This window comes from Mandrillus leucophaeus, unplaced genomic scaffold (assembly GCF_000951045.1).
Source record: "Mandrillus leucophaeus isolate KB7577 unplaced genomic scaffold, Mleu.le_1.0 Scaffold396, whole genome shotgun sequence".
In the NCBI taxonomy this organism is placed as follows: domain Eukaryota; kingdom Metazoa; phylum Chordata; class Mammalia; order Primates; family Cercopithecidae; genus Mandrillus; species Mandrillus leucophaeus.
The window spans coordinates 418,362-443,273 of record NW_012104209.1 but is presented as its reverse complement, the minus strand read 5'-3'; the positions used below and the strand labels follow the sequence as shown (position 1 = coordinate 443,273).

At 39.3% G+C, this 24,912-nt stretch overlaps 1 protein-coding gene across 1 annotated transcript in view; it reads left to right on the top strand.

Annotated features, from left to right (window-relative positions):
* MYB (v-myb avian myeloblastosis viral oncogene homolog) overlaps positions 1 to 19,810 on the top strand; it is a 36,252-nt gene extending 16,442 nt beyond the window's left edge. Inside the window, exons 11-16 of the mRNA XM_011991450.1 lie at positions 155 to 297; positions 1,328 to 1,442; positions 1,533 to 1,658; positions 2,577 to 2,687; positions 4,154 to 4,261; positions 18,505 to 19,810. Coding sequence (XP_011846840.1) covers positions 155 to 297; positions 1,328 to 1,442; positions 1,533 to 1,658; positions 2,577 to 2,687; positions 4,154 to 4,261; positions 18,505 to 18,621 — 720 coding nt within the window. The 3' untranslated portion in view covers positions 18,622 to 19,810. The remainder of the gene's footprint in view (positions 1 to 154; positions 298 to 1,327; positions 1,443 to 1,532; positions 1,659 to 2,576; positions 2,688 to 4,153; positions 4,262 to 18,504) is intronic.
* The last annotated feature ends 5,102 nt before the right edge of the window (positions 19,811 to 24,912 follow it).

Genomic DNA, 24,912 nt, shown 5'->3' with positions numbered 1-24,912 from the left:
GTCAACATGACATGCTTGTTAGCATCTTTATTATTTAATATAGTGGGTCAGTAAAACATTCTTGTTATCTAGGTGTGATTTTTAAATTGTGATTTTTAAATTTAAAGAATTGCCATCTAATCTAAGTAATTTTTTTCTTTTTCTCCATGTTTAGTTCTTAAACACTTCCAGTAACCATGAAAACTCAGACTCGGAAATGCCTTCTTTAACTTCCACTCCTCTCATTGGTCACAAATTGACTGTTACAACACCATTTCATAGAGACCAGACTGTGAAAACTCAAAAGGAAAATACTGTGTAAGTCTTTGGTTCAGGAAATAAAATTATTTATCTTATTTACTTATATTTAGTTAATGGAATATAGTCCCCAGATGTCTGATCCACTTGTATGTGCATAATTTTACTGACCACTTATATATAATTATGTCTATTCTCACGTTGAATATATCTGTCCTGGGCATATTTCAACTACCTACTGGTAGATGGGAAGATAAACTAAATTACCTTTGTAACTTACTCCAAAATTTCCTATCTATGCACAAGTAGTTTTCATAAAACTTATCCATTCAGTTTGTTTGTTCCCTCCATAAGGCCTTCTTATGAAAGCCAGATTGTCAACCTCCTTTCCTCTCTAATTATAAGTTTCAGAATAAGAATGAGTATGATTTCTTACCTAGTTTGTATTTTTATTTAATTTTATTTGTTTATTATTTATTTATTTTTAGTTTGTATTTTTTAATCTTATTTTTCTTTTTGAATTTATGTGTAGATAGGACCTCTTCTGACATCCCCAGGAATATTATATGATTAGAAGCCAAGGGATGAGTAAGCAGTCATTTTTATTCAATAAAGCCTTAATCAATTCAGAAAAATGGTAGAGAAAGTGTGAATTATCAGAAACCTTGAAAAGAAATGCACTCTTATTTCGAAGTACAAAAAGTAAATTTTGAAAGGTTAACATGTTTTGTAGTATGGGCTCTGTTTTCATGAATAGGGAAAACTGATTTGTAAATGACATCAGGTCTTCTTGATGCTCATAGTCTTATACAGATCATAGGCACTATATGTGTCTTCAGAGCCATTAAGGAAAGATGGAAAATCATTTAATGCTTTTATTCTTCGAGATATAATATTTTGAAATATTTGAAAATATGTGATATGCATATTCTCTTTTTCTTAACGAATAATATGATTAATCAGCATACCCAATTCCAAATCCATAACAGAGTTTGTTGTATTCAGTGAAAAAATATTAAATGTAGCAGGTAAAGCCACGTAGGGACATGTATTGTTTTATATTGAACCACTGTTTCTTTTCTTTTTAAAGTTTTAGAACCCCAGCTATCAAAAGGTCAATCTTAGAAAGCTCTCCAAGAACTCCTACACCATTCAAACACGCGCTTGCAGCTCAAGAAATTAAATACGGTCCCCTGAAGATGCTAGTAAGTTCTAGAAAAGTTCTTGGGTTTAGTTGGTTTGTTAGTCCTGTCAGAAGTTCTCTCTGATGCAAAAATACCCACTCTTCTCTTTAGCCTCAGACACCCTCTCATCTAGTAGAAGACCTGCAGGATGTGATCAAACAGGAATCTGATGAATCTGGAATTGTTGCTGAGTTTCAAGAAAATGGACCACCCTTACTGAAGAAAATCAAACAAGAGGTAAATACGAAATCCTTTGGAAGCAACAAGCTGAGAATCCTGCCCACTTTGTTCCTTGTGTGCAGCTTGATGTGTCTGCCATTGGCACTGTGCAACACTACCACTTTTCATGCAAGATTTTCATACAAGGTGCAGTGAAAAGGTACTGCCAGACTGTAGGCATCATTGGCCTTTCCTTTGGGAAGCCAAGCCATCTCTATCTACTTCATGTTTGGACAGAAAACATGCTAGAGAGGATCAAGAAAAGGGAGGGAAACAGCTTTTTAATGTACTTTTAAACATTATTGATTATAGAAAGTTGATATTTCGTTTTTAGATGTGAAGAATTGGAATTTAAATTAAAATAATAGTACCTTTAATTCATTGTATTAAAAAAAGGGAATCTAACCTGCAAGGATCAAAGTTTTAGCTTGTTGGCCACAGTTGTTTTCCAGCAGGTTAGATACAGTGCTGCTTGAATTTATTTTCATGTAAAGATAAGTATTTGATATTTTTTCATAGTTAAAAATCTGATTTGCTTATTCAGTAATACAGAGTTTTACCAGAAGTGTGATTGAAAACCAGTCTTTTGTCACCAAAAGACCCTTTATGTCACCAAAATAAAATCCTTGACAGATACAACGCTACTAGGTATATCATTAAAATATATTTATAATAGAATAAACACCTAGAATCAGAACATTGGTTGAAAACATAGGAGCTTTATGGGCAGTAAATTTGGAGCTAGTCACATTTTAAATTTGCCAACAGTGGTTCTTTGTTGAATCCAGAAGATAGAGCAAAATGTTACACTGATAGTGTAAGTTAGCAACATAGTTTTATATAAGTATTTGAGGGACTGGCCAGAAATATACTCCTGACTGTACATGTTTCATAGGAAGTTCTAGAAACAACAAAGCACTTTCTATATGCTTTCAGGTGGAATCTCCAACTGATAAATCAGGAAACTTCTTCTGTTCACACCACTGGGAAGGGGACAGTCTGAATACCCAACTGTTCACGCAGACCTCGCCTGTGGCAGATGCACCGGTAAGTATGTGTGCACCAGCCCCTAAGTTGTTATATGACGCTGGCGCCTCACACAGTCCTGTATGTGGCATGTGGGGCTGCTGCGGTTTCAGCACTGCCTCTTTAAGGCATCTTATTTCTAAATATTCTCCTGTGCATGGTTTTTAAAAAATGATTATTAATGTAGAGTATAAAGTTGAGTTTTTTCATGTATTAGAAACGTTGCAGACTTTTTCATTATTTGTTTTCTTATGATATGAGTGCCTTTGCCATTTAAAAAAATCAGCCACATGGATATAAAAACTATGTTAATTTTTATATTTTCCTTTATTTGTCTTCTAAATAATATTGTCTTCTTGTTAAGTTGTCTGTTGTTTGGTTTGTGTAGCATCTCATATGGTATCAACCAGTGTCTATAGCAGATGCCCAGTATTGTACCCAATTGCTTTGGGTTACTACCACCATTTTTAAAGTTTATGATTTGTGAATGGTTGTCCTTATGTCTTAAGGAAAATCAGAGCTATTAACAACTGCTGAGATTTATTTAGTAGGTACTAAGTGGTAAGTACTATTCTAGGGGCTTTCAATGAATTAATTCAATTAATTCTCACAAGTATCCTGTAAGGTTGGTATTACTTTTATTAATTTTTATTTTTTTGAGACGGAGTTTCACTCTTGTTGCCCAGGCTAGAGTGCAATGGCGCGATCTCAGCTCACCACAACCTCTCCCTCCCGGGTTCAAGCGATTCTCCTGCCTCGGTCTCCCGAGTAGCTGGGATTACTGGCATGTACCACCACACCCGGCTAATTTTGAATTTTTAGTAGAGACAGGGTTTCTCCATGTTGGTCAGGCTGGTCTGGAACTCCCGACCTCAGGTGATCCACCCGCCTCAGCCTCCCAAAGTGCTAGGATTATAGGCCTCAGCCACCGCGCCCGGCCAGGTGGGTATTACTATCATTTCTATTATGTCAACCGGAAAACAGAGGCACAAAGAGGCTTAGTCATTCGCTCAAGATTATATACCTAATAAGGGATGGTGCTGGGTTGGGACTCAGGTCTTGTTCTAAATTCCCTACTGTTTACCATTTTTTGCCAATAATTTATAGCTCTAAAGTATTGATAGTTCTGTACCAGTATATGAAATAAAGTGTTCTCTCCCCAGAACTTAGTTAATCTTCTGTTTTGAAAGGCATGTATTTATTAATTCATTCAGCAGATGTTTTTTGAGTGCCTAACACATGCCTAGAATTCTGGGATCCCGAAGGAGCTTTGTGTTGTGGTGATGTTTGCCACAATGGGATTAAGTTTCAGACATAGTTGAGTTCTCCTTTTAGCTCGTAGTGAGGAGAATTTCTGGCAGATAACTGCATTTTTTTATGCTAATGTGTATCATCTCATAGTAATCTACTCTCCACAGTGTTAGAGAAATGTTGGCTCTCATATTATCCAACCTCATTTAAATTTCAAATTATTCTCTTCCCTTTAGAATATTCTTACAAGCTCCATTTTAATGGCACCAGCATCAGAAGATGAAGACAATGTTCTCAAAGCATTTACAGTACCTAAAAACAGGTCCCTGGCGAGCCCCTTGCAGGTAATTACTATTCCAACATTGGTATTTTAAAATTCATTTGCTGAAAAACTGTCATCTTTGATGGTGGTGGTGGTGGTGGTGGTGGTGGTGGTAGTGCTGGTGGTCTGTTTTTTGTTTTCAACATTTTAACATAGAGGAGTAATGCTTTTATACTATTTCTTGATGTCTAGAAAAATCCAATAATTCCTTTTTGCTACTCACATGAGACATGCTAGAAATTTTTGAGTGCAGATTTCCCAAAGCATGATGAAATGAAACATTTCTTATTGTGAGTGAGACTAAGATCATGTATTACACGTGTGTCACTATCTTCTTCTGCCCTCAAATGTTTTATAAAAATATATCGATATAGTTTAGTTTATTCCAAATTTTTTATTTTTTATGCTGTATCCCTAGGCAACCAAAGCTCAGAGACTGTTCCAATTTTAAATGAAGTCTGAAATTAGTCAGACAGAAAATAATTGCAATGTATTTGACTGTCAGAATAAGAAAGTCAACTGTCAATGTTGTGAGGCCAATCTGAAGTTGACCATCTGCTGTGAGGTTTTAATATCAAAAGAGATTTCCCTTGTAACCCTAAAGTGGGTGTGTGTTGATGAAATATAACAAATTCCAAATTAATCCTGAGCCAAATGTAAATAAGAATGCAAATTTTGCTTCCCTAAATTATTTAAAGCAGTTTCTAACATTAAATAGCCCAATACCCAGCCACCTGCAGAGCCCTCTCTCCTCCATCCCCCTGTGCCATGCAGAGGGAAACTTCATAACCCTAGAGAAATTGAAGAGCCTGGATTCAGAAGCTGAAAGTCATATTTCTTGCTATAAGTTAAATGGCACGATCATAGGATAGCAACCTTTGAGAGTCTGCCCATTCCCTTAAAGGGGTTTCCCATCCTTGTGATAGTTTGTCATTCCAAATTGTGAGAATCTTAAAACTTGCCCTGTTTAAGTATTTGCGATGCTTAGTTTTTCGGGTTTTGTTGTTGTTGTTTTGTTTTTTGAGACAGGGTCTTACCCCGTGGCCCAGGCTAGAGTGTAGTGGGGTGATCTCAGCTCACTGCAATCTCCACCTCCCAGATTCAAGTGATTCTCGTACCTCAGCCTCCCAAGTAGCTGGAATTACAGGTGTGAGCCACCGGCACCCAGCTATTTTTTTTGTATTTTTGGGTAAAGACGGAGTTTTGCCATGTTGGCCAGGCAGGTCTCGAATTCCTGGTTTCAAGTGATCTGCCCGCCTCGGCCTCCTACAGTGCTGGGATTACAGGTGTGAGCCACCGCACCTGGCCAATGCTTAGTATTATTTTGAAATAAGGGTTGCAAGCGCATTTTGTTTAATTAAATCAGATTGATTCCTTCCTGGCCTTTCTCTGACAGCAATTGTTTTGGTAAAATGGCTGTGGACTGGAGTGTGAGACAGGGAGTCAGTATTTATGGGGAATCTGGACAAGTTCCTATGTCAGTGAGTCTAGAGTCGGCCCCGTGTGGAGAAGACTCAGAATATCACAGAGGCCAGACGCAGTGGCTCACACCTGTAATCCCAGCACTTTGGGAGGCCAAGGCAGGTGGATAACTTGAGGTCAGGAGTTCGAGACCAGCCTGGCCAACACGGTGCAACCCCATCTCTACTAATCCCAGCTACTCAGGAGGCCAAGGCAGGAGGATCGCTTGAACCCGCGAGGCAGAGGCTGCAGTGAGCCGAGATCGTGCCACTGCACTCCAGCCTGGGTGACAGAATGAGACTCCATCTCAAAAAAAATATCACAAAGAATTGGGAGATGAGGGAGAAAATGAACTCCACCCAGACATAAGAGGAACCCAGAAAGGGAATTACAAAGATTCCAAGGCAAAGGGCAGCCATTTCAGACTTTTCCTGAGAGCTGTTCTTAGGTCCAGAAGGAAAGCTTTTTCTTTTTCTTTTTTTTTCCTTCCCGTCTAAGTTACTTGGCCCTTGATTTCTAGAGAACAGAATTCAACTCCTGCTATTAGTGCTACTAATGTTTTAATTCAGTTAGATTAAGTTTTATGTATATTTTCTAACCTAGCCTGAGGCCAAGTTGTATTTGTAGTAGTATAGGAAAAGTCTGTTCTAAATTTCAAAAAGTAAACACATAAATATTCTTGGGGACAGTTACCATTACATAAGTTGAAAACCCATAGTTCAGTATTGAACTTTATCAGTATATTTGTATTTTATTTAATGGAAATATTGGTTATCTCTGAAACTGAAAATTAAGTCGTAGCTCTACTTTATTAATCTGTATTCTCCTGTCTATCCGTGAGTCATACTGGCACTTTATGGATTCTAACATCTGTACACTGAGATTGTTGTGTATGGTGAAGGTAATATTTGTCAATTCTACCAAACTGAATGATTGAGACTTGAAAGTTAATTTCAGAGTCAATACTCCTGTCTAAACTGTATAGTTCACTGGTTTACACTGACCATATATGTTTTAATAATCTGCTATAAAGCCAGGCTCAGTAGCTCACACCTGTCATCACAACACTTCGGGAAGCCGAGACTGGAGGATAGATAGCTTGAGACCAGGAGTTTGAGACCAGCCTGCACAACATAGCTAGACTCAGTTTCCATTAAAAAATAATTAGCTGGGTGTAGTGCACACCTGTAATCCTAGCTACTTGGGAGGCTAGGGCAGGAGGATCCCTTAAGCCCAGGAGTTCAAGGTTACGGTGAGCTGTGATTATACCCTTGCACTCTAACCTGGGAGACAAGAGCAAGACCTTGTCTCTAAAAAAATTTTTTTAAGGCCGGCCACAGTGGCTCACGCCTGTAATCCCAGCACTTTGAAGAGGCTGAGGCGGGTGGATCACAAAGTCAGGAGTTCGAGACCAGCCTGGCCAACATGGTGAAACCCTGTCTTTACTAAAAATACAAAAAACTAGCCAGGCATGGTGGTGCACACCTGTAATTCCAGCTACTCAGGAGGCTGCAGCAGGAGAATTGCTTGAACCCGGTAGGTGAAAGTTGCAGTAAGCCCAGATCGCACCATTTCTCTTCAGCCTAGGCAATAGAGTGAGACTCCATCTCAAAAAAAAAAAAAAAAAAAAAAATTAATCTGCTATAATAGATACTAATTTATTTTAAGAAATACTTACTGAATGTTGCTCTGCATACTTGCCAGTTGGGAGAAGGAAATAAATCTTCACTAAGTGAATGAATGCTATACACCAAGTATCTCCTTCATTTTATGTCATGGAGTTCTAGCTTCTGATACCACAGAAATATGTGATTTCTAAAATGTTTCTGACTATTGTGATAAGTATTGGAAAATGCGTCAAGTGACTCTAAATATTTAAACATATATGGCCTATATTTCATATAATCCTGACTCAGTAATATTTCTATGGATGTTTTTATGCAATTTGTTAATTTTATTTGTTTAAAACACAGTGCTATTTCATACAGTTCTATTGATAATCCAATTTGACCTAATTAGGCATATTTCTCACACATGGTATTATTGAACATATTGCACATTTATTAAATGATATGTATTTTACTTAAGAGTACTTTATATAATCTCTAATTTTTGTAATTTGTAATTACAATAAATCAAATATTAAGTGGGATTTTAGGCAAACCATCTAGACATTTTGTCATAATGCTTTTATTAAAACAGCAAAATAGGAGTTTCAAAATATTTTAAAATTTGAATACTTCTAAAATGTAAAATATTTGCAACTGGTGTAATGCAGTTGATCGTCTGTCCCTATAAATTGTCTAAATAACTTAGGTGCAAGAACAGTTTATTGAAGAACACAGGAACTGCTCAATTTTGTGTTTTATCATTTCAGTTTTAATCACCCCAGCTTGATTATGCCAATAACATTTTAGAAAAGCAATTATTACTGTTTTTGAGGCCCATATACTGGGCCATTACGGTTTTGCTTCTAACATACATATAAATGCACATGCTTATTTGTAAATATGTATAAATTACATTTGCTGTTTTAAAATTAGAAATGCCAAGAAGCTATGTGTTTGACATTTTATTATAAATTTTATACACATATAGAAGTGTGGAAAATATACTATGTTCTAGAGTTAACACTTGTTATCATTTTGCCATATTTACCTCATCTCTTTTTTTTTTCTTGAGATAGAATCTCACTCTGTCGCCCAGGCTGGGGTGCAGTGACGTGATATCAGGTCACTGCAACCTCTACCTCCCGGGTTCAAGTGATTCTCCTGCCTCAGTCCCCTGAGTAGCTGGGACTACAGATGTCCGCCACCATGCCCAGCTAATTTTTGTATTTTTAGTAGAGATGGGGTTTCACCATGTTGGCTAGGCTGGTCTCGAATTGCTGACCTCAAGTGATCCACCTGCCTCGGCCTCCCAAAGTGCTGGGATAATAGATGCGAGCCACCGCGTCAGGCCTACTTCATCTCTTTTTTTATGAAGTTTTAATTTTGTTTTTAAATTTTTAATTTTTTTTTTTTTGGAAACAGTGTCTTGTTCTGTCACCCAGGCTGGAGTGCAGTGGCACGATCTCGGCTCACTGCAACCTCCACCTCTCAGGTTCAAGCGATTCTTCTGCCTCAGCCTCCCAAGTAGCTGTGACTAAAAGCGCATGTCACCACGCCCAGCTAATTTTTGGTATTTTTAGCAGATACAGGGTTTCACTGTGTTAGCCAGGATGGTCTCGATCTCCTGACCTCATGATCTGCCCACCTTGGCCTCCCAAAGTGCTGGGATTACAGATGTGAGGCACTGCACCAGGTCGGTATTTTTTTGTTTTGTTTTGTTTTGTTTTTGAGACAAGGCCTTGCTCTGTCACCCAGGCTGGAGTACAGTGGCAAGATCATGGCTTGCTCTAGTCTACCTCCTGGACTCAAGCAATCCTCCTACCTCAGCCTCCTGAGTAGCTAGGAATATAGGCACATGCCACCATGTCCAGCTAGTTTTTTGTTTTGTTTTGTTTTGTTTTGTTTTTTGTAGAGATGGGGTCTCCCTGTGTTGCCCAGCCTGGCCTCAAACTCCTGTGCTCAAGCAATACTTCTGCCTTGACCTCCCAAAGTGCTGGGATTACAGGCAGGAGCCACCCTGTCCAGCCTGAACTATTTTAAAGTAAATTCCAACTAATATAACATTTTATTCTCATGTACTTCCAGATGTGTCTCTAAACATAGACATTTTTATATATAACCTAATACCATCATTACATATTTAACAATAATTCTTTAATCTTCTCATTCTCTGGTATATTTAAATTTCCCATTAATCCAAAAAAGAATCAAAATTGAAACAATTTCACACATTGCATTTGGTTAAGCCTCTTAAATCTCTTTTACTCTCTAGTCCAGTGCTGTCTAATGGAACTTCTATAGTGATGTGAAGGAAATTTCTAATATGCTGCTATCCACTATGATAGCCAGTGGCTTTTGAGCACTTGAAATATGGCAAGTGCTGCTGAGGAACAGAATTTTCAATTTGAATGAATTTAAGTTGCTTTAATTTAATAGCCACATTTCCTTACTCTCTTTCTGGAATCAGCCATTTCCCCATGGTGCTCTGAATCCTCTTAGTGAAAAATGGTGCATAGACACCAAAATCAGGGTGCTAAGTCTGCCCATTGTTATGTGGGTTGTCACTGAGATACAAATAATTTTTTTTTTTTTTTTTGAGACAGAGTCTCAGTCTGTCACCCAGGCTGTAGTGCAGTGGTACAATCTCAGCTTACTGCAACCACCACCTTCTGGGTCCAAGCGATTCTTCTGCCTCAATCTCCCAAGTAGCTGGGATTACAGGCGCCCGCCACCACACTTGGCTAATTTTTGTATTTTTAGTAGAGACATGGTTTCACCATGTTGGCCAGGCCAGGCTCAAACTCCCAACCTCAGGTGATCTGCCTGTCTCAGACTCCCAAAGTACTGGGATTACAAGTGTGAGCCACCACACCCAGCCAAGATTCAGTGAATTTTAATAATCCGGAACTCTCCACGTATCCCCTAATCTATAATCTACAGTGCTTAAATAGAGGCTTTTATAAGCCATTATGTACAATCATGTTATGTTTGTTTTTTTGAATTACTTAGTCTTTTTCCAAAAGGAATTTGCAACAGCTGCATAATCTTATAATCGTTGTATTTCTTTTATTTTTTTCACAGTTGTTTTAATTTTAAATTGTAAAAGCAAACAGGATATTCTTACAATAAAAATGTTCTGAGATTTTTTTATATTTGTGTCTTTCATGTGGCCCAGAATATATGAGATTTTCATGTCGTATCATTGTCAGTATTCAGCCTTTTCTCCACATTGTGTGGGGTGGAGGATAGAGTATAGAAGCTTATAAAATGGTCACAAATGAGTAAGTAGTGAAAACAGTCAGCCTAGAAAGTGTGCATTTGTGGCAGGAAAGGCACTGTGGAATGCTGCTGGATTCCGCCATTCAGTAGTTACCCGAGAGAGACCGAGGCAGACGCACAGCTCCCTCCTCAGCAAGGAGAAAAGAGTTGCCTGCTTTCCTCAGCATGCTTTCCATTTCCTTTATGTTTTGAAATAAGCACATTATGCTAATCAACTTTTCTTAAGGTAGACATTTTTATTGGTAGATCAAAAACTCTACTTTAAGTTATAAGCCTTCTGAACTTCTGTATTTTTCTCTTAAATTATAATTTCCTTTTATTCCTATTTAAAACCCAAGTGTAAAAGATGTGTTCATAGGCTTTCTACTCACTCACTTTCCTCTTTTTCGTAACCACAAAATGACAGCCTTAAATTTTAATTTCCTGACTTGGCTTGCCCGTGGCCTGACTTTTTTAAAACAAGAAATTTAAGTTAAAGAAATTTCTCCAGCCATTATTATTTAAACACATTTGCACAGCATCAAAGAATTTTAAAATATTGCTAGCAGTTGATACTCTCCTTAGCTTTCGGTTCAGTGTGTTTTAGATTGCTCCTATCTTTATGTTATTTGTTTATGAACTTTTATATTTTTCAAAAAATAAGGCAAATCCTTTTTGCCTTATAGGCATTGATAAGCAGTATAATAAACAAGCATATGGGGGCAACAGAATCTGGGTTCCAGGCTAGACTCTACCATTTTCAAATGGCATGACTTTAATTCATCAAGTGAACAAAATTAAGCAAACTCTAAGTTCGAGACCATGGAATATCCTTCACTCATCACACAGGTTACTGTGAAGATCAAATGGATATAATATTGCTTTCAAGATGGCGGCACACTTGCCACTGTACACCGGTGGTATATTAGGCAGAGGCTCCACATAGTCCCTGTCCTTGAAATGCAGGCAAGAAGCCCTCACCAAAGGCCAGGGTGGTTTTTTGGGTTTTTTTGTTGTTTTGTTTTTTTCATTGTGGTATATTATTTCCTCTGGCATGCTATTCCCTGTCCCACTCCTACAGAACTGTGTCAGTGGGTCACCAAAAGAGAGAGCTGATTCAACTGATTCCTTGAAATAAAGGTAGTCAGACCTCGCGGTATGATGGAGATGAAGCAACTGATTTACTGGTTTTCTCTATTTTTCTGCTGCTCGTGTTGGCATTTAAGCAGACATGGAAACCGTCTGCACACGACAGAGACCTTTCTGAGCCTTTTTCATCTAGTGTGCTGTGCTGACCCGCTCCCCTGGATGCCTGCACACTCATTTGGTTCTCCCTTTTGGTCACTTTTTTCCACTTACCCTGGCAGAAGTTCACATAGCTGTCAGTAGTAACTCAGTGACCTGCTTTCAAAAAATGTTATAAATTAAGCAGCTTTTCTGTGTACAGCTTTTGGGTTGAACTGAGAAGGGCTAAGTGAAGGGAGAAGCTATGTTGAGCTCAGAGTCAGAATGCCCTGCCCCAGACATTTTGAGATGTGGATTTTTCATTTGTTTTGTTTGGTGACACTTAGAGAGAATAAACATTCTGAGATAAAATCTTCCTTGGGCAGGCCAGCAAAGATAGAATTGCTTTAGAGCAATTTGGCTCTGGTCTTAATCTTTAATAGTCTGGAACTCATATGTGACTAAGGAAAAAAATATTGCAAAAAGTTGTGCCACCCTAGGCTATATCATATAAACTTAGAAAGTCTATCAACATGTAAGGTGAAGAGACCTCTAGAGACATCTGGGACAAACTCCAAATTTGGGAAAGGTCCATCCACATCCATCCACATTTGCAATTGTTAATTTAGGCTTGGGAAGTGGAGGCATTGGTGGATGAGGCAACTTCTAGTCACCATCTTGACTTTTAATTCCCTAACTTTTAAGATTATTTTCTGTAGAAAATCAGCAGTGCTGAAGTTGGAGGCATTTAATTGATTTGTGCCAACCTAAGGAAGCATTTACTCTCGACAAAAGTTAGGTAACCATTAACCTTAGCTTAGCAACATTTCAGTTTAAGCTTATCCCTGACTTTCAAGAGACAACAAAAGATTTCTACAGTCTATCTTATAACTGATCCATTTTTTCAAAAGATATCCCTTTGGGAAGGAATTCTCATTTTTAGAATTTTAGTCCAGAGTAAGTATTTTTTTTTCAGATAGGTGAAATAGAATAAGCAGAAAATTCTTATTTTTTACTGTTTTAGATACCATTGATGCCTGCTTATTGTTTTAAAACAAAACATAATAAAAACATAATACCATCTGATGAGTTGCTTTGGTTTTACCTTTTTTTTTTTTTTTCTTCAGTTTATACAAGTTTCTTATTAGGTCAGCAAATTGTAAAACACATAATTTGTCAAGGCTTTTGAAGCCAGCAGATACTGGGTGAAGTTGCTGTATGAATATAATAATAAGAACCGTTTTTGTTCAGCTTGATGAAAAAACTATTCATGTTCTGAATGAAAATGTGAAGATCATCTAATTCTGACAGAAAACCACCTGTGGACATGGTCTTGTTTCTTTTTATTTCTTCTGTTTTCTACAAAGGATGGCAATATTTATTTAAAGTGCTTTAACAGGATATCCCAGTTAAAGCTTTGACAGACTGTTTATAGTTCACTTCTGCCCAGGGGCAATTAAAGGCACATTACAGGATAAGCAAGATGACTCCCCGGCCACAGGAGGAGGATGTGTGGGTAGGATTATTAATGTTGAAATGAATTATGATAGAGTGACATGTCTGCAAGAGCACCATGGGTTAGTAACTTCACAAGAATTCATATGCAGAAACCCATAATTCTCAGCATTTCTTTAGTGTAAATGAAACTAAAGTTTATGGAGAGAGAACAAGGAGAATTTGCAAAGATTATGTATGACAGTATTTAAAAATATTCTTCCAGCACAAAGACATTAATCTTCCTTTGTCAAAAATAATTCTGTCTGCATGAAAAGTTGGCATGGGGCCCCAGGCTTCAGGTAATATGGGAGAAAGGGAGCATTTCTTTTTTTTTGTACCAAAGTACTCAATCTTCTGATCTTCCTTGACTTTCATAGCATAGGCATATGTCTACTCTGACCAGTTTGTTTCATTTATTGTGGTAAGATGTGCTTGTCTTGTGCTTTCCTGGTGCAGAAAAGGAGCTCCCTCGGTCATGCTTGGTGGCCTTTTTGTTCCTACACACAGTGGTTCTTGTACACGGTGGCTACCACATCCTGGTGTTTGTCTGTTCTGGGAGAATCAGGCGTTCCAAGTCATCTTGGCTGCCCTAGCTCTGAGCTTCATGGAATATATGACTCAGAAATGCGATGCTTTCTGGAATTTGGATATTTCATTTTTATTTGTTTCTTGGTAAATTCTCTTTTGGCTTAGGAGAAGCTAACTATTTGGAAAGGTCTCTCAGAACTCTGATTACAAATATATGGTACCTTGTGATCTCATTTTTAAATACCTGGTCCTGGAGGAAGAGCTAAATATGAATAAAGTGATGAGCCATGTAGGGGATCTCACAGCAACACAGTCAAATTTCAAGTTGAAAATACATTCAATTGATAATACTTAGTACTAGATTCTCCTGAACTGACTTTGGGAATTCTGAGTCAACCTAAGGACTATATTACAAAGGATCAGAACTTGACTTTTAGGCCAGGTGTAGTGGTTCATGCCTGTAATCCCAGCACTTTGGGAGGCCAACGCAGGTGGATCACTTCAGTCCAGGAGGTTGAGACCAGCCTGTGCAACACAGCGAGACCCTGTCTCTACAAAAAATACAAAAATTAGCCAAGTGTAGTGTGCACCTGCCTGTAGTCCGAGCTACTGAGGAGGCTGAGGTTGGAGAATCAACTTTAACCCTGGAGATGGAGGCTACAGTGAGCTGTGATCGTGCCAGCCTGGGCAAGGAGCAAGACCCTCTCTCACAAACAAAAACAAAAAAGACACAGAACTTGACTTTTAACAGGAAGCATAGTAATAGCACGCGTAAAATTGTTTTAACATAACATTTAAGATAATTTACACATTTAGAAAATTAATTCTGGCTTGTTGTAGTGGCTTATCCTTAATCCCAACACTTTGAGAGGCCAAGGCAGGAAGATCACTTGAGGCCAGGAGTTTGAGACCAGCCTAGGCAACATAGCGAGACCCACCCCCTCTACAAAAAAAATTTTTTAAAAAAACATAGCTGGGCATAGTGACACACGCCTCTAGTCCCAGCTACTTAGGAGGCTGAGGCGGGAGGCTCGCTTGAGCCCAGGAGTTTGAGGGAGCTGTGATCATGCCCCTGCACTCTAAGCTGGGCAACAGAATGAGGCCCTATGTCTAAAAAAAGAAAAATAGAAAAGAAAATTCTATACTGATTGAAGCCCAGTTAAATAGGAAAAAAAAAAAAATTCTGATAGGCCATTTTAAAGACTTTGGAAAAATTCTTAACCAGAGCAAAACAGAAACAATTCTGTCTTTCTTGGTTCTCACATTTCCATTCTCACCTTCATTCCCCTTCCCTCCATTCGTTTCAAGTATTTTTCTTTTCTGTGTGTATCTTTATGTAAATTTAAATTTACATACAAGATATTATGATATTAAGATATTTCATTCTGCTTCCTGTTTTGTCACTTGTTCTTTAAGATCGAAGTTCTTGGCTCCACGTGCATCTAATCATTGCCGTAAGCCCTGCATCGTACTCCATATTCACCATATTTTACTATTCACCTTCAAGTAGTCACTATGATATGTCACATTGTTGTAGCGACTGCAAATGCAAGCTCAGTAATTGAAAAGATAACATTAAATTTTGTTTTCTAACTGGTTTCCTGTGTCAATTTCATGTTTTGGGAATTTGTATGGACAGATAGACACCAGAGAGATATGTGTTTCACCTGCATGCTTGAGGCTAGAGAAACATGATTTATTCAGAATTATTTCAAATACTGTAACTACCCTGGTAATTGTGTTTAGGAAAACATTAAATTCGGAATAGAAGTCAATTCAGAATACCTGTCTGTTATCTTTGTCTTGTCATTTTTGAGATACTCAGTTCCTGGAAAATATTATGATAATCCATCCTGCTATGTAGTATTTCAAGTTATACACTGAGCCTCTGAGCTTTCAGAGTGAACATTTCTCTTCATAGACAGTGCTGTTGACATCAGTGGAGATGGCGCAAGCTTTATGCCCTAGGAAAGTTTAAAAGCTAGAACATTACACTGCAAACCCAAAGTCAGGAAACCTTGTTCCAGCAACTAGGCAAGGAAAGCCTACCACTGTAACCCGGACCTTGTTTTAGTAGAATTATATTTCTTTGCTAGGAAGTCTGGTGACTCTCACACCCCATCTCAACACTTTCCTGGATTCCAAGGCCCTGGTGCCCTGAGCACACAATTTCCCAGGTTCCTTTTATTGTTCCTGATAAGAACTTGAATATAGGGGTGTGGTCCCGTGGGTGACATTCTTGCTCCATCATTTCTTACCCGGGTAACCTTGAGTATGGTGCCTAAATCCTCTCTTCCTTTCAAATTGCCTAGTCTATAAAATGGATGCGATGAATGGTACCTATGCCACAGGTGTTTTGTGTGAGAATTAAATGAGAGGAGTTATATAAATAACACTTGGAGGCATGGAGGCATATAGTGAGGGCTTGTTTTATGTTGTCATTTAACCCTTTCTCTCTCTGCTCCTCCCCAGACACACACATCCCCTCCCACTGGCAATGTACAAATTGCAGCTTCCTGCCTCTTTCCTGCTTTCTCGCTCCCTGGATGACATCGCTGCGTTTTCACCTCGTCCCTAATCTTAGCTGTTTTCACCCTTTCCCCACAACATTGCCTTGACAGTTCCTCAGTGTCCCATCCCCTCTTCCCTTTGGGTAACACCAGAAGCCTGCACACACTGCCTGTTATTATTCCTCCTGTTTCACGTGTGTCCATTCTGTCTCATAAAGGACACTGTAGGCTCTGAAGAGCTAAGGTCTTTCTTATTCTTTTGTCCCATGGAAAATAATCCCTCCAGATAGCAATACCAGGAATAGTGCTTTTTCTAACCCACGGGTTTCCTTTTGAGCTTACAGGCACCAAATCTTACATCTGTTTGTGTTTCTGTTCCCCTCTCTGCATTGGCTGCTAGAGAGATCAGAGTCAAGAGGGAGATTACATCTAGCTGAGGCACTGTGCTTTATGGCAGGAGTTTTGTGTGCAGATCTCATACCATCTTCATGTTACAGTTGTTCCTTAGTGTCCATGGGGGATTTGTTTCAGGACCTGCAAGGACACCAAAGTCCGTGGATGCTCAAGTCCCTGATATAAAATAGCATAGTGTTTGCATATAATCTACACACATCTTCCCATGTAATTTTTTTTTTATTATTTGTATAAATTCATGGGGTACAAGTGTAATTTTGTTACGTGGATGTATTGCATAGTGGTCAGAGTCAAAGCGGTGAGTGTATCTATCACCAGAATAATGTACATTGTGTCCATTAATTCCTGTATACTTTAAATCATCTCTAGATTACTTACAATAGCTAATACAATGTAAATGCTATGGAAATAGTTGTTATATTGTTAGGGGATAATGGCAAGGAAAAAACCTATACATGTTCAATACACAACAATTATTTTTTTCTGAATTTTTTTGATCTGCCATTGATTGAATCTATGGATGTGGATCCCACAAATGTGGAACTCACAGATATGGAACCCACAGATGCGGAGAGCCAACTGTGTTTATTTTTTCCGAATTTGTTTCCCTATGACTCTGCTTTATACACATTTTAAAACTCTGTTGTCTTGTATTCCTTTTGTAATCATCTTACATCCTTTTGGAAACCAAATGGGGCATAAATAGTACGTGTTTGCATTTGAGGCAACACAGAGGCACCACAGGAGCTGGAGACAGCAAAGTTCAAAGCCAGTCCACCACTTACCTACAGAGTGGCCTTGGGCAAGTTACCTCCATTCTCTGTTTCCATTCTCTAGCCTGTCTAGGGAGAGAATGAACCAGCCTCCCGGGGTGGTTGTGCTGTTTTAATGAGATAATGCATGTGAAATGTGACGTGCCACTGTCCCTGGCATGGAGATGCTGTCCTTAGATATTAGGTCCATCTTGTGTCTTCTAGTGTATCTTTAAAAATGAAACTATTCTGATTTCATGTCTGTAATCCCAGCACTTTGGGAGGCCAAGACGGGCAGATCACTTGAGTCCAGGAGTTCAAGACGAACCTGGGCAACATGGTGAAACCCTGCCTCTACAGAAAATACAAAAATTAGCGGGGGCTTGGTGGCACGTGCCTGTAGTGCCCGCTGCTTGGGAAGCTGAGGTAGGAGGATCACTTGAGCCCAGAAGGCTGAGGCTGCAGTGAGCTGTGATTATGCCGATACTGATCAGCCTGGTGTGGCAGAGCATGACTCTTTGAGACAAACAAAAAAATTAAACTATACGGATAACTATTTCTAAAGTAACTGATGAAAACATATATACGACACTTAGCAGGTGTTGATCAATTCCAGTGCATGCATGAGCTGCTTTGCGCTGTGGCTCAGGCACTCGGCGGTTTGCTTAGTGAGTAGGTGGCCATAGCCCACCTTAGGTATCTGGAGAATAATGCTCATTCCTGTCTCCAGCTTTGTAAAATTGCCTGATAGTCAGAAGGCATTAAAATGTGAAGATGTGATTGTATCTTATGAAGCTGCTTGGAATCGGTTTTCCCTCTTAACATATAATTTCTCATCATCCATATCCCTTAAGAACACCGGATTTCTGGGGGCCAGGGAGGTAAGATTCTATCTGACAAAGCCTTTCTGGTGTCAACCACTTGCCATCTGTTGGTCAATGCTGGCCCTGCTGGGACTATAAAACGAGCTTCCTTGTCTGACGTTCCTGTTACCCTCTCTTTCCCCATCAGCCTTGTAGCAGTACCTGGGAACCTGCATCCTGTGGAAAGATGGAGGAGCAGATGACAGCTTCCAGTCAAGCTCGTAAATATGTGAATGCATTCTCAGCCCGGACGCTGGTCATGTGAGACATTTCCAGAAAAGCATTATGGTTTTCAGAACACTTCAAGTTAACTTGGGATATATCATTCCTCAACATGAAACTTTTCATGAATGGGAGAAGAACCTATTTTTGTTGTGGTACAACAGTTGAGAGCAGCACCAGGTGCATTTAGTTGAATGAAATCTTATTGGATTTCACCCAACTAAAAGGATTTTTAAAAATAAATAACAGTCTTACCTAAATTATTAGGTAATGAATTGTAGCCAGTTGTTAATATCTTAATGCAGATTTTTTTAAAAACATAAAATGATTTATCTGTATTTTAAAGGATCCAACAGATCAGTATTTTTTCCTGTGATGGGTTTTTTGAAATTTTACACATAGAAGGTACTCCAGTATTTCACTTTTCTCGATCACTAAACATATGCATATATTTTTAAAAATCAGTAAAAGCATTACTATAAGTATAGACTTAATACCATGAGACAATTAATCCAGATTGTAAATGCTCATTTATGGTTAATGACATTGAAGGTACATTTATTGTACCAAACCATTTTATGAGTTTTCTGTTAGCTTGCTTTAAAAATTATTACTGTAAGAAATAGTTTTATAAAAAATTATATTTTTATTCAGTAATTTAATTTTGTAAATGCCAAATGAAAAACGTTTTTTGCTGCTATGGTCTTAGCCTGTAGACATGCTGCTAGTATCAGAGGGGCAGTAGAGCTTGGACGGAAAGAAAAGAAACTTGGTGTTAGGTAATTGACTATGCACTAGTATTTCAGACTTTTTAATTTTATATATATATACATTTTTTTTCCTTTTGTAATACATTTGAAAACTTGTTTGGGAGACTCTGCATTTTTTATTGTGGTTTTTTTTGTTATTGTTGGTTTATAAAAGCATGCATTGCACTTCTTTTTGGGAGATCTGTGTTGTTGATGTTCTATGTTTTGTTTTGAGTGTAGCCCGACTGTTTTATAATTTGGGAGTTCTGCATTTGATCTGCATCCCCTGTGGTTTCTAAGTGTATGGTCTCAGAACTGTTGCATGGATCCTGTGTTTGCAACTGGGGAGACAGAAAACTGTGGTTGATAGCCAGTCACTGCCTTAAGAACATTTGATGCAAGATGGCCAGCACTGAACTTTTGAGATATGACGGTGTACTTACTGCCTTGTAGCAAAATAAAGATGTGCCCTTATTTTACCTACTTTTGTTTTCTCTCTTACTTGTCACTATGGACAACAGTTACACTTTAAAGGAAATAGAGCAGTCTCAAAGCACTTTCCTCTAGTAATTGCACACCATATGCACTTTGTGTGAAGGAGGCAGGAATCGTTACAATGGAGAAGAAAGAACAAGCAAACCAAGTTAAATAGTTCACAATCACATGGACGATGAGGAGGAATGTCTTCCAGAATGCATCAGTCAGGGTCCAGCGGCATGTGAGTGGGGATGCTGTAAGGGGGATTCATTCACAAATGTACTGATACCACAGATGTGGGCAGGGGCTGGGAGAGCCACAGGATGCAGGCCTGAAGGCGCCTGGAAGGCCGCCTGGAGGGGAACAGTCAGGAAAGCAGGAGCCCTTGAGAGGAGCACTAGCCTTTGACGAGACCACTGCCATCGAAGGAGACCTCACAGGGAGGGAGCCAAGGGTAAACCCTAACTTTGTTTCCCCATGTCTCCTATCTCTGCCCAGGGGTCCTCACTGGCAGAACCAACCAGAAGCTGGAGGACAAGGGAGCTCCCGGATGGGAGCCAGCCTGTGAGCCTTCATGGGTGTGCGGAGTCGTTCATTCAAAATAACCGCATTTCACAGATGGATCTCTGCTGGCTCCATCTTCAGCTTAGTGTTCTCTTCCCTATACTGTAATACCCTTTTAACATAAATTCATTTAAATTTCCTTTACTCACTCTGTTCCAACTCTGAATTCTCATAGGCATGATACACTTGGTGTTCGTAGAGCCAAGGATTTGTTACGCCTAATTACTAGTTTTTAAGTCGATTTGGTGGACTTCTACTGTCCTGCTGATAGATGACACGACACGTCTTCCCAGTGTTAGGAAGCTCTTTATATTCGTGCCCTCTCTGAGTATTTTTCCAAGTGCTGACTCTGCCACTTACTAGCAGTTCGAACTTAGACGAGTCACTCACATCTCGGAGCCTTTTTTCCTTATCTGGGCAATGAGTTCTTTCCCACAATGAAACTTTTATTAAGTAATGCACTACACAAATGTTTGTTATTATGTACACTTTCCACAGTCCAGCGATGCTTGCTGTGTAGTGTGTGGAATGCCCATCTTGCTGATAATGTGTGCTGCCAGTTACACAGTTAGATCGAGAGATCACTTAATTAGTAATGACAAGAGTAACTCAACATCTTACAGAACTGAAATAGATATTTATATTTCGAACACGCTTGCAACCCAATAACTAGAGACTAAAAACCTAACTTCATGAAAAGGAGTGTAAATGTAGCTGTTATGGTCAACTACTCACACTCACAGAACACCCCGTTCACAAGCATCTCCAAAACGTTGATTGTTCTCATCAATTTTGAAAATCATCCTACTGTCTACAGCAGGAATTCAGGTAGTGTAAGTGAAAACAGTATTATATACTACTTAAATGAAAGGCTGCACTTGTGAGTTGCTATGTGTGAAGTTGCTTCTGCCTATGTCCATCCAGGGAACAGGAGAGACACTGAGAAGACTGATGTGTCCCCGGCCTCTAGATGGGACTGAAAATTCAAGATAAGAGAGATGCCCCGGGATAAATTTCCTTCTTTCTTTAGAAATTATACAATATTAGAACGGAAAGAGACATTAGATATCATCAGGGCTTCCAATAAGGGGCTCACTGCCTTGCTTTATTGAAAGAAAATCCGTTTTGAAGCAGGACTAATATTTTTTTTTTCTTTTTAAATAGAGATGGCATCTTGCCGTCTTGCCCAGGCTGCTCTCAAATTCTTGGGTTCAACCAATCCTCCCACCTCAGCCTCCCAAAGTGCTGGGATTACAGGTGTGAGCCACCGCACCCGGCCACCAATCTTGATTTGAATTCAGACCCTACCCTTTACCAGCCGTGTGACTTTGTATGTTTTACTTAATCTCTCAAAGCTTCATTTTACTTACATTTTAATTACACTGGAGATAAAATTGCATCTCAAGTCAAGGTTGTTAGCTATTGTGAAGATTCTGCAAGTAAATACGTTTTCGCATCTCTGTAAAATGTTGCAGTGCCTGTTGATTAGATAAGTCACCATGATGACTTATGATCAATTAGAGAAAAATGTCTGTTACCCAGCGATGGGGAAGTGAATACCTCCGAGACCCATGTCCCCAATTATGTGTTAAAACTCTTCTATGTTAAAAACTTACTTTAAAACTCAATTATATCTTCTCAAAATATTCCTAATCATTCTAACATATTGTAGTTAATATGTTTCTCCTTCTTGTACAAATATGTATGTGGGAAGTAGGGGGCATATTTTTCCTTAAGCTTGCTGCTTTCTAATCCAAAAAAAATGTGATGTGCAGATCTATTACACTCCACTTAAAATACTTACAACTTTGGGGCTTATTTTTCTCCTTTTAACCATTACTATTATAAAAATCAATTCTTCCTTAGTCACCATTTTTAGAGGGTAGAGTTAAGGAAAGGAAGTCAGCTAAAATACAAACCTCTTTGTAAAAATAAAGTTTAGCGACTTGGGAGGCTGAAGTGGAAGGATCCCTTCAGCCCAGGAGGTTGAGACCAGCCTGGACAACATAGAGAGACCCCATCTCTGAGAACAAATAAATTTCAAAAGGAAAGTTTACTTATATACAATTATACAGTAACTTTGCTCCCTATAGCAAAAGGAAGCTAAATTGTAAATCTTATGGAACTTGTTAGTGTTCTAGTAATACACAGTTAATAATTTTTTTTTAAATTAATACTCAGTGAAAATAATCTTGGCCGGGTGCAGTGGCTCATGCTGGCACTTTGGGAAGCCAAGGCAGGTGGATCACCTGAGGTCAGGCGTTCGAGACCAGCCTGGCTGGCCAACATGGCAAAATCCCATCTCCACTAAAAATACAAAAATTAGTGGGGCGTGATGGTGCATGCCTGTAACTCCCAGCTACTCGGGAGGCTGAGGCATGAGAATCGCTTGAACCTGTGAGGTGGAGGTTGCAGTGAGCCAAGATTACGCCACTGCACTCCAGTGTGGGCAACAGAGGAATGCTCCATCTGAAGAAGAAGAAGAAGGAGAAGGAGGAGGAAGAGGAGGAGGAGGAGGAGAAATAAAAAGAAAATAATCTTGATGCTCATGTGGAAATTAAAGAGGTTGTTTGATATTTGTCTTTAGACTATATTTCTTTAATTCAACTAGTACATGTCGAGGCTCTATTTTGTGCCAGGTGCTGTGTCAGAAGTTGGGGTTAGAACTCAGAACAACATAGATCAAAGTCCCTGCCCTCTGTGAGCTTATGTTCAGATGGATGATACAGATGAGTAAAGGTTACTACAATATAATCGGAATAGGGATAACAGAGACCACAGGAGAGCACCAGATCTAGACGTGGAGGAACAAGACAGGTTTCCTACAGAACTGACACCTAGGCAGGACTGACAGATAAAGTCAGGCAAGAGTTGGAAGGGACAGTAGAGTAAGATGTGACATCTTAAACTTGCTGAATAAAAACACCCAAATATAACAACTTATCTTTAAATTAATGATGATATATTGTATGTGAACATTCAGGCAATTCTACTACCTGAGTATATCTAGTTAGTATATTTTTTTTCCCATGCTCCAAACAACAGTTTCACACCCCTTTCTCTCAAACTCTCCATCCCATTTCTACCCAGTCCCAGCAGACAACTTTGACTGATACACAAATGAGAAAAGAGAAGCCGTCAACAGCCACACCTGCATGCCTACTCTGTCTCTTGTTAGCATGGGTGAGCATGTCCAGCTGCAATCATGAAACGGCCCATCCATTTGGCCTCTGCAAGCCATTCCTCTGTATCCTCAGGGGCTTCATCTTGTGAATACTCGTTCTCTCTCCTCGACATCTTCATTGTCTTCCTCTCTCCCAATGATGCCATCACATTAACATGGTCTACAGCTCCCAGCAGGAAAGACAATATTCCCTTATCAGTATAGTTTTGGTTTTTTGTTTTTTTGAGACAGGGTCATGCTCTGTCATGCCAGGCTCATCAGTATCGGCACAATCAGGGCTCACTGCAGCCTCAGCCTCCTGGGCTCATACGATTCTCCTACCTCAGCTTCCCAAGTAGCTGGGACAATGGCATGCGCCCCCAAGCCCCACTAATTTTTGTATTTTCTGTAGAGATAAGGTTTCACCATGTTGCCTAGGCTGGTCTCAAACTCCTGGACTCAAGTGGACAATATCCCCTTATATGCCCCATCATATCACCCCCATTGATCTGCTCCTCAGCAAAACTGCTTTTCTGTATGGCAGGTCCCCACGTCCCCAGGTTGCCTCCCTGCTGCCCACTCCACATGAACTTTCATTGCCCCCACTCTGCCTTGCCTGCCTCTTCAGTGTCACCAGTGAGCTGCATTTTGCCAAATCCTGTAGTCACTTCTTCAGCCTCATTTTACTTCACTTATTGGCAGCAGTCAACAGAGTTGACACCCCCTCTTTCTCGAACCATTTTTCTCTCTTGGCTTCAGGCATGACTCCCCTGGTTTTCCTGCTTCTCACTGGTTCCCTCTGTTTGCTGCTCCTCCTCACTTTGGGCCTCAAGTGGTCCTTTCTTCCTTCTCTCTCCATCATTCTTCCTAAAGGATTTTATCAGTGCTGTGGTTTTAAATACCATCTCTTCACCCTTGAGCCCACTCTGAAATTCAAGACTCCTGCAGCCTATTCCATGTTAACATCTTCCCCAAATAAGCATCTTAGATTAAGTATGAACAAAACAAAACTCATAATCACTTAAATGCTTTTTTCTCATTAGCAGTAATTGGCCCTTATATCTTAATTTCTTCATTCCTCAAGCCAAATATTTGTCATCTTTGGTTTCTCTCTTTACCTTAATACCCTCCTTACACTCAAGTGGTCAGAAAGACCTGAATATTCTACCTGCAAAATTGTATCTTAAGTGTATCTGCTTTCTCTATTACCTGTAATGATATCATTAGTAATGACATAGTATTTATGAAGTGCTCACAATATGCTAGGGAAGAAGAAAGAGGGAGCGAGAAAAGAAGAAAGGTGGTGGCTGAGAGGTGAGTTTTGAGAAACTGAAAGAGAAACCTGGAGGAAAAAAAAAAAGATATGAGGCCAGAGAGAAAA